This window comes from Montipora capricornis, chromosome 3 (genome assembly GCF_036669925.1).
Source record: "Montipora capricornis isolate CH-2021 chromosome 3, ASM3666992v2, whole genome shotgun sequence".
NCBI classification, from domain to species: Eukaryota; Metazoa; Cnidaria; class Anthozoa; order Scleractinia; family Acroporidae; genus Montipora; species Montipora capricornis.
The window spans coordinates 6,952,947-6,966,186 of NC_090885.1; the positions used below are offsets into that span (position 1 = coordinate 6,952,947).

The window sequence follows — 13,240 nt, forward strand, 5'->3', positions numbered from 1 at the left end:
TACTTATTCAAGACCCTGTTAGCTAGTGCTGGCAATTTTCAAATTCTTGCTTATCTCACTAGGGGTTGTTTTTTTATTGCTCATAAACACCTAGACGACGAAAATAAGCTAGTTTGATATTTTCACGGTTAGACTGGATCTAGCAGGAAATGGAACGGTCTAATGCGAGGGATCGAAATAATTTTTATGCAAAAAGATTCCCCTGCATTAGCATCTATTTCATGCTAGATCCAACCCAATCGTTACAATACCAAAATTAGCCATTTTGCTTGAATGTCTCTTTGACGTTAAATATATTAAATGATTAAAGGCCTCGTTGCTCAGTTTTCTCTCATGCAATTATTAGGCGTTGCTAAATTTGCAATTTACTAAACGTCACTGAGAGAAAGCGCCCAGGTGTCATGCAGCATGAAGACTTTGGTAAGGAATTGATCAAAACTCTCTAACTTGTAGATGGTAATGCCGAGCAGTACAGACTTATCCAGTAACTTTCCTTCCGTATTTCCCATATTTTTCAGTCATTTAATTACTGATCACTTGATTCAATGGGGTGCAGGTATGAGGCAGTGATGAGAGCACTCGCTTCCCACTGACGGATCTGTGTTCGATTCCCAAAATCATCATCATCACAAGTGGGTCGGGTTTGTTGGTTCTCTACTCTGCTACGAGAGGTTTTTCTCTGCTTATAGCTGTTTTCCCCTCTCCTCAAAAGCCAACCTACCATTTGATATGAGTTGAGTTGAGTTGATCTTATTTATCTTTAGTGCTCCAGCACCCCTTCATTATCATCGCACTTAAATACATCAATACACCAATACACCAATACACCAATTTCACAGACGACCAGGAAAAAGAGTTTTTAAATTTAATTAATTAATTAAAGCTAGTGTAATGATAGCGGTACACCGGCCAATGAGTTAATCCGCATTCCATTGAAGTTGGGTTGAGTCCATTTGGTAATAAAACCCCGTCCTATCTCCACCAAATTACATTTCCTTGCAAGATATCCCGCTTGGCCTGAAGCTAGTGTCGTGCGCTAACCTCCTTTTAGGGCTAAATTTTTAGGGGTATTCAAAGCAGCTGGGAAATGTATTCTTGAGGCTTGTAGAAGAGCGGTACTTTATTTACACAGAATTGTCTTTTCCGTTGGTTTTTAACACAAAGATGACTTGTTTACTCATGTAATAAAAGTGTATAAAAGATGCATGAAGCGTGTCACAAGTAAGCACAATATTACATCTGTGTCCGGTAAAAATTCTCTATGTCCAATGCCACGCGCTTTTACAATTATCGAGGAAATTAGATCCAGATACCATAGTATCTGGCATAAGTATAATCATAAATCTCTACTGTGAAACACCTGTGATACAATTTATTATCTTATATAATATTAAAACACTCTCTCTCCTCCAAATAAGTTATATAAATACCACATAACTAAGAGCGTATATCTCCCTTCATAGGTTTCTTGAAAAATTTTTAACCACTCAAAGGGGTCGGTGTCTGATTACTCGAGTGACTGTTTCCGATTCCAGGGATGATAAATAATTGATTTTCTAAGCCAAAGATCATTGTACTTAACAGAAAACCTAAGAAGTTTTAAAAAGCCTGAAATGAAGAAGTCTGGTTTTCAGATGGAAATAGGGAGTTCCAGAAACGACGACTGCTACGGCACCGAGAATACCACAATACATTAATATCATTGATTCAAAGAGGGACGCAGCACAATTATTTTCCCTCAAAAGAGGGAAAATAATATTGCTGGAAGTGTGGCACGCATTTAAGCGCATATTTTTGCGACAGTCTGCATAACAACGACGTCATCACGAAATTTGAGGTTTGACGACAACGTCGGCATACAAATGTGAATCTTTCGTTTTTTTTCTTAGTCTGAAACCAACTTGTTTTAAGGATACTCCCCCCTACCCTCCCCACATTGCACGACGTGAACAACATGGAATAATCCCAAAAAATTATGATTTATGATTTATGATATATTTTGCGGTGATATTTTAAGTCGACGTCAACGTCTACCTTTGAAAAAAAAACCGGCATGCAAACCTATCAAAGCGTTACGCCACTACTCTTGGCGGGCTCCTGGTGGATCTCAATGTCGTGCACAGCACGGCCGCTGCTCCTATCCAGTATCTTCAAGCTGACGTATCGCTCTTATCATCCCGCCTTGCGAGCGGAAAATATGAGGAAATTTGGTATTAGTGATACCCCTTTCGACTTAATGGACTTCGACATGTCTGAACACTTCATCCCGTGGATATGCAAGCCTCGACGATGTCTGTGCTTGGGCTCACTCCAGCTAGACTGAATTCACCAGAAAATGGCTGGAATCCTGGTTTCCGTCGGGAGAATCATGAGATAAAGCACTGCTGTTTGATGACAACGAAGGCTCTAACTTTTTCTTGTGGTACAAACGGCGAAGAAGGATTACACAAACAGAAGTCAAGATCACACAAAAGAACACAAGGATTGCAATAGATACGTGATACGCAGTTTCATTTCGTTCAATTTTTCCCTTGTTTCCAGGATTACCTGTTCAAAGAAAAAGGACAGCATTGGTTATTGTTGAATAAATTTATTATGGTGTATAAGGCCACGTAAGCAAAATAGTCATAACTTGACAAAGGAGTCGTTACCGAGTGCTGGAGAATGTAGATGTACAAGCTTAGCTATATTGCACGAAAAAGCAGAACGTACAGACCATCGTGGGCATTTAATAGAGAGATAAAGTAGTTGTCTTGTTGATATTACTTCTTCGTACTGAGCAACCAACACTCTTAGCCAAAGCTTCCGTAGTTAATCAAAAGAAAGTACTGTTTGCATTTTACGAACACATTCCCCTACCCGTACAAGTAGCCTCTAACCTCACCCTGATAACCATAGGAGAGACCCGATTTCTACTCCCCCATTATTCAATATGATCTTTGCTTGATAACAAATAGGCTTTCCTTAGCCAAACGTTCAATAGGCAGATTACAACACTGTGGTACCATCACGACATCCTGCAATAAACTTATTGTTTTACCTGGCTTATCTGTCATTTGGATCGTAGGTACTGTAAAGTTTGTAAATGTAGAATTTTTCTCAGACTGACTTGTCGTCGGCTTCTTTGTACTAGTCGAGACTGTTGTGGATGCTCGTGTTGGGACTGTTGTTGATGCTCGTGGTGGGACTTCACCGTTGCAAAGGTCTTCATCGCGGCAGAGTGGATCTATGGAAAAACAAATTACAGAAACTTACAACAAAATACTGTCTTTACAACTTACTACTCCGCATCAATGTTAACATCGGACTGATGATAGTGAGGGATTTTGTTCAGCGCCCATCCGTCACTTACTCACTCACTCACTCACTCACTCACTCACTCACTCACTCACTCACTCACTCACTCACTACAGACTGGGAAATACGAAAATAGAGGTGCACCAATCCCAGTAGATGGAAGAACGTGTTTAGTCTGCAATAGAGGCTATATAGAAGATGAGCGGCACTTCTTGATGTATTGCCCAGGGTACGATAACATTAGAAATGAGCTCCATTCTCTCCTTTCAACACACGATGTTGTTTTCAAAAGCCTTAATGATGAGGATAAAATTAGGTATTTACTTACCCTACAAAACGAAAGCACTTCAAAGATAATAGGTAAATACACATATTTAATGTTTCAGAAGAGAAAAGACTTCCTAAATGCAAAATAATTAAAATAATAATTTTATACCAATTGTATTACAAGTAATTGTATGATCTTTTTAGTTAATTAGTTATTCAAGTAGATATCATCACCTTTATTGTAACGAGACCGATACCTCCCTTTGGAGAGTAAGGCGCAATAAAGATTTACTGTTTACTGTTTACTGTTTTACTCACTCACTCACTCACTCACTCACTCACTCACTCACTTAAAGGCCTGTTCCAAACGTCGTGCTACTGCCGTGCCGAACTCAAATGAATTTGGCTTGGCAGTGGCACGACGATGACACGGCAGCGGTTTCAAACGTCGAACCTAATACAGTCGCGCCAAATTAAAAAGACAAAACAAACCATCCATCCAGCGTAATAGTATGCAAATAATGCAAAATACATTAAACTAATTTATGAATTGAGTTCGGCGCAACAATAGCACGCCGTTTGAAACCAAGTCGTGCTACTGCCGTGTGGCACGGCAAGTCCTGCCGTTCTAAGTAGTCGTGCCGAACCTAAGTCAGCCGTGCCGCTCTTAATGGTTTCAAACGGCGTTCTACTGCCGCGCTTAAATCGAAATGACAATTTGATTTGAGTTCGGGACGGCAGTAGCACGACGTTTGGAACAGGCCTTATTACTATTTCAGGCATTCATTCGCGTACATTGCGAGCTTCAATTAGAAACTATTGCATGCTGGAAAGTGTTCTCATACACGACCATGTCATCAAAACGCTCGATTTCCCGCCATTTTCAAAAATTGATTGCGCTCCGCTCAGTGGCTTCAACACGGAACTTTAGCTGTTTGGTATGTCATTAATTGCTCAATGGGCGCAAAAAAATTGATTTAACCATGTACTAATACTGTAACAGCAACAAAAAATGGCGAACCGAACAAAGCTATCGATTTTTTGCCAGTGTTGGCAGTGTGGGACGTAAATGTATTTGACTGATAAAACAATTTTGAGACGTGGTGGCTTGCGGTTATTCCTGAAAAGCATTGTGTTAGGTGGGGCGCGTGGAGGGTTCTTTTTTTTTTTAAAGCTATGGTCCAAAATTTCGAAAAGTCATGTGAAAAATATTTTTTGCCCTGGATTGTAACTTAACCAAGGTTTGTTACTCCTGAGTTGATAGAATAACAGGAGGTATTTTTTAAAAATATGTATTCTTTGGTTTCCATTTAATGGAGCTGTGTCACGGTAGAGAAGTTCATTTTAAACAGTTTTACCAATTACTCGCCCCCACTCGCCGTGCAACTTAACGTCAACCCAGAAATTAAGCCTAGAAATTAACAATTACTGGACGAGGTTGAGCAAAATATCGTTATTTGTCAGTGTCGAGCAGATCAATTATTTGCCGAAGCCGAAGGCTGAGGCAAATAATTGATCTGCGAGACACTGACAAATCATGACATTTTGCGATAACCGAGTTCAATAATTGTTTTATGACTGAGTTAACTTTATTTTTCACAATTCCCAACAATTAAATCTTTTTATGAAAGCTCAGGAAAACGAACTGCCATTTTCACTCAAGAGCGTGATTTCAATTATGGATGACCAGAATATTATTTGTAGCAAAACACTTATTTGTAGACAGTTATTTGCAGGTCACGTGGCGGGCTCTCGGCCAATGAAAAGGAAGGAAAAAATACATCGAATGATAATTAAAAATGCCTGAGTTACAGCTCAAAAACGCTGAATTAATTTTAATTATAAGGAAACAACCACGGAAGCTCAATAGGATACATCAATTCTTTTTACACAACCCACCTGTTCTATTCATGCAAATGTGAAACTTCAGCTTCATGTTGTGAGTCTCGCAATGTCCTCCAGAGGTTTTGTGGACGGACGATTTAGTGCCGTCTGAAGTTGCTGGCGACACAGAAAACATAACGACTTATTGACTACAGTTGATAAGGAAAAACTTTCATCATCGTAATCTTTATCGTCGATGAACTAATCAACGTAGTGGTGAGCGGACTCGCCTCCCAGTACTAGTACTACCAGTACTAGTGTGACCCCGATTTCCAGACTCGGCGTATATTTGGATTGAGTTTGTTTGTTCTCTACTATGCTACGAAAGGTTTTTCAACGGTCACTCCGGTTTTCCCCTCTCCTATTATAGCCCAAAATCCTTTTTGAAATATCACTCCAAGCCGGCCACATACACTGTCAGGCTCTGTAAGTCAAATGAGGTTCACTTGAATAGTGTAAGTCAATTGAGGTTCACTTGATAAATGTTTATAACAGCTAAACAAGAACAAAATAACGCAATCTTAACATTGGGGGGCAAAACACGGTTGGCTCGAAAGCGTGCTGCAAGATTACATTTAAAAATGTGATTACAAAGGTAACTGTTTATCCTCAGTCACTTTAAGAGCCTGCTGGTGTTGATTCGGTCGAGGAGTTGAGCCAACGACTTCCCGCAGGCTTTCCAGTGCTGGACTGAGCTGTCTGGTTGCAGTGGAGTTTGATGCTTAATATCAACAATGTTAACCATCATCATCATCGTCGTCAATATTGTGACACTTTACTTTACTTTAAATATAACTTGACAAAAGTTTGGTTGAAATTGCTCCCTTTCCCTGCTACGAGCTGTTCTGGCTGTTTCTGCAAAAATTTGCAAAAATGTGTTCACATACCTATAAAGTAGTAGTCTTCTCCTGGGGTGAAGAGAGGATCGTCACCAGCGCTGTATCTACGAAATATGATTCGGTACGATTTTAATTCAAAAGGTTTGTCGCACACCCGCAATTTCCTATCCACTGTCTTATTCACTTCGCACCGCTCATAACTTTCTTTGTTAACCAGCCACAGGTTCTCGTAAAGCGGGCTAAGAAAGTTGATCTGGAGGCTGACCACCGCGGTGGCAGTGTTGGGACATAAGAAGTAGAGAGTGGAATGTGGATACACACATAGTGTTCTGTTGCTCTTAAATCTGTAAAGAATCAAACAATGCAATCTGTTAAAATCATATTTTTTTTTAGGTAAAGTCTACCAACCTCGTCCCTAGAGTCTACTCGGCTTTCAACGTGGCGGGTCGTCCGTCGTCCGGAGAAAACGACATTCTTATTCCTGGATCCCATCATTTCTCTTAACCGGCGGGGCAGGGAGAAACGATTGGATCTGGGAAGGAGAATGTCATCTTCTCCTGTTGAAATCCGGGGAGAGCCTGGGGAAGAGATTGGGCGTCCACAGTAAAATGCAGAAGTGGCTACCAGAAACGGAGTGCATTGAAATCGAGTAAGTTCCGTTGAGTTTGTGTACTAAACAGCAAATTTCAGCCGGACATTCGCCATTTTCGGTAATTTTTTTACCTGTCGAAAGCATTTCGCTCTGTTTCAGTGACAAAAAAATGTCATCAGGTGTTATTTGATTTGGCATTGAAATAAGCTATCAATCAATCAATCCATTAATATTATGATTTAAAAATTGATCAATCTTTTTATGAGGCACCAAGAGTTCTCTGTACAAAGTGGACTATGACAATCGAATTCAACCCATATTTGGTGTAATCCGTTGAACTGATACTCGGATAGAATATACCTTTTACAGTTCTGTGTTCAGTTCTTTTTTTTATCATAATGGCTTGGGTAACGAGATGAACAGTTGGAAATGGTGAGAATGGTATAAGATGGAGGTTTACATCCAAACTTGATGACTTGTACTTTGCAGATGACATAGCTCTTATTTCCTCTACCAAACAGCAGATTCAGGATAAAACAACAAAGTTGAAGGAAAAAGCCAGACGAGTGTGGCTCAAGGTCAATACAGAAAAGACGAAAACGATGAGGATTAACGCAAGATACCAAGACAAGATTGTAGTCAATGAAATAGATAATGAGGATGTTGCTGAGTTCACATGCTTAGGAGCAAAAGTGTGCAAGGAAGGAGGTGGTATCAAAGACCTGAACAGACGATCCAAAACAAGAAGTGCATTCATCAGAATGAAGAACATGTGGCGTTCCAATAGCATCTCAAGGAAGACAAAGTTGAGACTGTATAGACCCTATGCAAAAATGGCTGCCTTTAAATTACTCTTTTGTTCATATTCAAAATAGCCCAACTAACCCCGTTCGGGATAACAAATTCTTTAGAATTTTTATCTCAAAAACGAGGTTAGTTGGGCTAATTTGAATATGAACAAAATAATAATTTAAAGGCAGTCATTTTTGCATAGGGTCTATAAGACACTGGTAGTGCCGGTATTGTTATATGGATGCGAGACGTGGAAAATGAACAAAGGAGATCACAAAGCTGTAGATGTATTCCACAAAGTGCATACGAAAGATCCTAAATATTAAATGGCATGATCATGTCAGTACTAAAGAGTTGTTGGAAAGAGCGAGTAAGAAACCGCTGAGTGAGGAAGTAAAGTATCGTAGATGGAATATGATTGGTCACATCTTGAGGCAAGATCGTAATAATGATTCTAACATTGCAATGAGCTGGGCCCCGGAAGGGAAAAGAAGGCGGGGGAGGCCGAAGACAACATGGCGACGAACAGTTGAAAAGGAACGAAAAGAGGCAGGGTGGAGATCATGGGAGGAAACGAGGATGATTGCAGCGGACAGAGAACAGTGGAAGACTTCTGTAAAGGCCCTATGTGCCACGAGGCACGAGGTGGATAGGTAACAGGTAGCAGGCTCAGTTACCAGGCCTTTGAATAAAAATGAGGCTGGAGTTGACGTTCCTTTGATACAAACCTCATTGCTTTTCTTGTGTAAATCATGCTGTTGTAACGCTAACGAGTTTCTATTTACCTAAGAATTATAGAAAAGCAGTGAGGTTTGTTTCAAAACACGGTCAACTCCAGCCTCGCTTTTATTCAAAGGCGTGGTAACTGAGCACGCAAGTATAAAACGGTCTATACCAAAATAGTCTTTGCTTGTCCATCCAAATTTTGCGTAAGCATTGTTTCCTGTTTCTCTTGGGACTTACAATGGTCCCAAGAGAAAACAAAAAAATGCTTAGTCAAAATTTGAGCGGACAAACAAAGAGTATTATTGTATTTCCGCTTCGGACAATTGGTTTTACAGAAGTATCAATGGAAAGGTAAAGGTAAAGGTAAAGTAACTTTATTTAAAGTGGTACTACGACCAAAAAAACAATTCTTTTTTTTCTTTGGATTTCAAAACTATGTTAACTAAACACTAACTGACCCAAGTGTTAAGTTCTGATTTTAAAAAGACACCTGTTTATTTTAACTAGAATTTTCTTATTTATTGGTCCGCCATTACTAACTTTAAAATCTTGAGAGAGCTGGGTCGAGGAGAAAATGACGTCAAAGACTCACTAGTTTAAGAATGCAATGCGTGTGTACGCGGCTGAATTAATATGCAGCACGGGAGTTTCGGGCTTTCAGACTTTTAAACTCTTGTTTTGCATGTGTAATAAATTGCGTTTACACGCTGAAATTTTAAGCTAGTGAGGTCTAATCGGCCAGTTTTGAACGTGAGTAATGGCGGACCGTGAAATCCAAAACTTACACTCAAAGTAAACAGCCTTTGGATAAAACTCAAAGCTCAAAATTTTGCCAGGCAGGTGTTAAGCAAACACGCTTTCAAAATCTGAAGAAAAAAAGGAAATCATTTTTTGATCATAGAACCACTTTAACGTCGGTAGTTCCTTCAGCTACGAGGCTGGTATCAATGGAAGCCGACGGTGCGCCCTTTACCCCCCTCCCTCTGTCAGTGCTCCGTTTTAAGGGTATTTAAAGTTATAGCTACAGGGATCAGAGGAAAGTCGAAAGAGACGTTGAAGTCACCGATGATCTAACCGGGGACCTCTCGCTCTGAAAGCCGCGCACTAGCCATCTGAGCCACGACTCCTCCTTAATAGAACACAGACTTCCCCGTGTTTAGCATTACTCCGCGTTCTGATTGGTCGATTGAATTCAGAGAATCAACCACGTTTGTAATGCTGTAACGAGGGTATCTCTCAGGTCATCCAGAAAGTTCACTTATGACACTTTCAAATTTGCCAGTTGACAGTTTTTCTTTTTGACTCAAAAGAGTTTATTCGTTTAATACAAAAGCAGCATGTGGAATCAGATTGGAAACAAACTTTGCAGCTAAACATTTCCCACAAGAGCATCAAGAATGAAAGAAATGTATTAGAAGTGAGGAATAGAATGAAATTAAAGTTGGAATGATCATCGCAGTTAGCCGAGCAACCTTAGCAGTTGCAAAGGACTGAGCCCAAAAAAATCAACCAGTTCTCGCCCTTGAATTCGCGATTATCCTGAATTGTTAATTTGTTTTAAATTCACTATTATCGTGAATAGCATTTTCCATAGTCGATAAATATTGATTATTGCAAAGCATTGTGGGATTTGAAATGCGGATTAACATGGCTAAAATGCCTTTGTCTTTGTCCGCATATTAATCCCATAATGCTTTGGGCGCTAGATCGTGACGTCAATTGAAAAAAAGTTGTATTTAGAAGACTGAAAGTTTGATATGGACTATGGGAGGTGTTTGAAAAGACAACCCAAACGTATGGACATAAAACTCAAACCTGGGAAAGTTGATTAACCCGTCACCTAACCGCTCGACTACCACTGTCACACCGCTAGCTGTTCAGGAACAATATTTGATAATGCTATATTATCACTCGCCAACAAACAACATTAAACACTACAAAAGGTCGGTTTCTAAAAATCACGCAAACCTAAACAGTTTAAAATCAAAGCTTAGGCCTAGATATTTAATCTAGCTTAGGTCTAATTACTCTTCAGCAGCGATATCCTATGGTTACCGTAGACTTAAATTAATTGATCTTCAGCGGTAAAGCGGAAAGAAGCGGTTCCTCTGGCATGGAGAAGGAGCTCCGGGTTCAAATCCAATTCACTCATATGAGTTTTTATTTCCTTATTTTTTCTGGTACCACAAGTCCCGGGACACAGTGTCCAAAATTCACGATAATAGTGAATTCGAAGCAAATTAAAAATAATCGCAAATTCATGGGCGAGAACGTGTTGGAAGAAAATCCAGGATTGAACGGGATTCGAACCCGTGGATGAAATCTTAAAAGTCGCGTGAAGCCTAGTCACGTGGCGTGAAGTGTCACGTTCAGATGTTCATCGCTCCAGGGGAGTTTACCTGTAAATCAATACATTATTCGAAATAATATGATTAAAAGTTAGGTTTTACGTGCGAGAGTGTATTAAAACAGAATCAAAACATAGTTAATAAGAGGGGAATGGTTAAGAAACCCGACAAATTTCTTTGTTGTAGGTTTTTGTTCTCTTTTTTGGCCTTGACCGTGCACAAAACACAATAGTTGTTTACTCCGTTCTGAGGAACTAACCAATAGAAACGTGCTGGTAACGTAATTCATGCATGAGCGCAAGACAAAATATTGTGCACGGTCGTGGACTTTCCAACCTAAATCTTGTTATATTTGTTTGCTCCTTTGATGTTTGCCGAGCTTCAAAACCATGAGTCCCCTCTATTAACTATGATCAAAATAAAGATGTAGAAACTCCCCGTAATTTGGGAAATTCAGGAAACAATAATGTAATTATTTGACGGTGGCATAATATATACGTTAACTTTATCTAGACGCCACAGCAGGTGCTATTGAAAACCAAATGGAACACACGAGCACTTCGCAATCCCAACAAGTGAATGTGCAAAAACAACATCGTTGATTACTTCTCGAATACGCATGTATCAACTTGCAACTCGCCTGCTGTCTGCACAGGGCACTGCAAGACAATTTCTTTCCCAAGAATTTCTGCACATTTGCCTCTTTGCAGCAGAGAACAATGTCACACTCCAAAAATAGTAATCACGCGCCTATTAGAGCATGGTAACATCTATACCCTAGTAATACACTATAAAAAGGAAGGTTGTTCTTGAAAAAATAGTCGATTACCACGAAAGTTCTCGGGTACGAGTAGACAAACAATCTTTGCCATTTCTAAGGAACAGGTCTCCTTGACTTCAGCTCGTTATATTATGTTTATTCATTTTGAAAGGCTTTGTATCAGCAAGCTATGTTTTATTTCTATATTAGAAAATTTAAATTTCCAAATTAGAAATTGATATGATTTCTATATTATAACACGGAATTTGTAAGGTGGCTGGTTGAGAACCCGGGAATTATTAAATGAAAACGGAACTTTGTAGAGTTGATTACTGCAGCAATAATTTCTCAACATATAAATGAAAGTTTCAACTTGATCAGAATACGTTGCCTCAATTTATTTTAAACGTAGGCTCTAAAATTCATAGCCAAAAACAGAGCTGAAACTGAGAAAACATTTTCTTGAGAGTTGCGGATTCATGGGTGTTAGGGATTGGAGGAAAGCAATCGAATTTAATTAGTATACAAACCGGCAAGACGTCGTAGCTGCAATTTGTTACAGCCGTAATCGTTCGTCTCTTTTTTTAGTCAAAGAAGTTCAAGACAAAACAGGCAGGCAGGACACGAGTAACAGCTACGTTCTTAATTAAAATATCGTCCATTTCAAGAGCTTCTGTGGGATTTTCCCCAACAAAATAGTTCTTTCCAACATCAAGTTCAATACGTGAATATTTGTTATTATGGATAACAGTCATTAAATATTCACCATTGGTGTTCCTTCCAAATTGAATATCCGCTTTCCCCGGGCCGCTTCCCCGTATGTGTATGGCCTCCCAGCCATTTCGGACAAGAAGACAGATACTGCAAAAATCAAATGATTTTCAGACCTTTTCGATTACTGCAGTCTGTCATTGAACTGTCGAAGCGCCGTATATTACTCCGTCTTTGTAGAGTTATAGATATCTTATAAAGACAACTGGAGTTTTTGATACGTCACAGTGTTTGTTCAATACTTACAAAGGATTCACATGAGTCCACTGAATCGAGGGATAAAGGTAACCATTTCCCACAGCAATCAGGGTTATAACAAAAGCTGAAACAATACATTGCACCTGAAGTAAAGCTGCCATGTTCTCTCGTTAAAAGCGAAAGCTAGACTGAACTATCCCCTTTTAATAAGGGATAACCCCAGTTGCTAAGCCTCTTATTTTGAGTTTTACCAAGAAACTCCATGAGTTGTAAACACTTTACACGTCATTTCCGGTCACCCAAAAGCGGTAGTCTTTTTACAAGACAAAAACTCAATTTGATGTTGATAACATCAACTATTAAGATTTATCACCATTAGTGAAATAATGAAATGTTTTGGTAAGCAAGTCTTTTTTTTTTTAACCGAGACAACGGTTTCATTACGTAAAATGGCATTCATTCGGGACAATTCCAAACAGTCGTGACTTTCATGTGACTGGGTGTGCTGGCCATTAGCCAGTAATTAAATATTGTTCATTTCATTTTTCATTTTAATCACACGGAAGGTTAAAGCACTTCCAGTACAATGTATTTTGGCTTTTGTCACTGGCACAGCGATCCCAACTGTTACATAAAGTCGTCACTGTCTGTGTTAAAAATGGACGATTTTACCTTCATTACGAATGAGACGCTTCTGTGAAGCATACACTGGGTTGCCTGTGGTACGTGCTACAGAAAATCAGAAGGCACTGAATTGTGTGGTATT

General features: G+C 39.4%; 1 protein-coding gene across 1 annotated transcript; it reads right to left on the minus strand.

The window, feature by feature from the left end:
- Nucleotides 1-853: 853 nt before the first annotated feature.
- On the minus strand, nucleotides 854-12,814 carry LOC138041086 (ephrin-B1-like). The gene is made up of 5 exons (XM_068886854.1): nucleotides 12,523-12,814; nucleotides 6,336-6,631; nucleotides 5,464-5,565; nucleotides 3,041-3,226; nucleotides 854-2,547 (listed from the first exon to the last, which is right to left on the minus strand). The coding sequence occupies exons 1-5, from the start codon at nucleotides 12,633-12,635 to the stop codon at nucleotides 2,315-2,317; spliced, it is 930 nt and encodes a 309-aa protein (XP_068742955.1). The 5' UTR covers nucleotides 12,636-12,814; the 3' UTR covers nucleotides 854-2,314.
- Nucleotides 12,815-13,240: the final 426 nt, after the last annotated feature.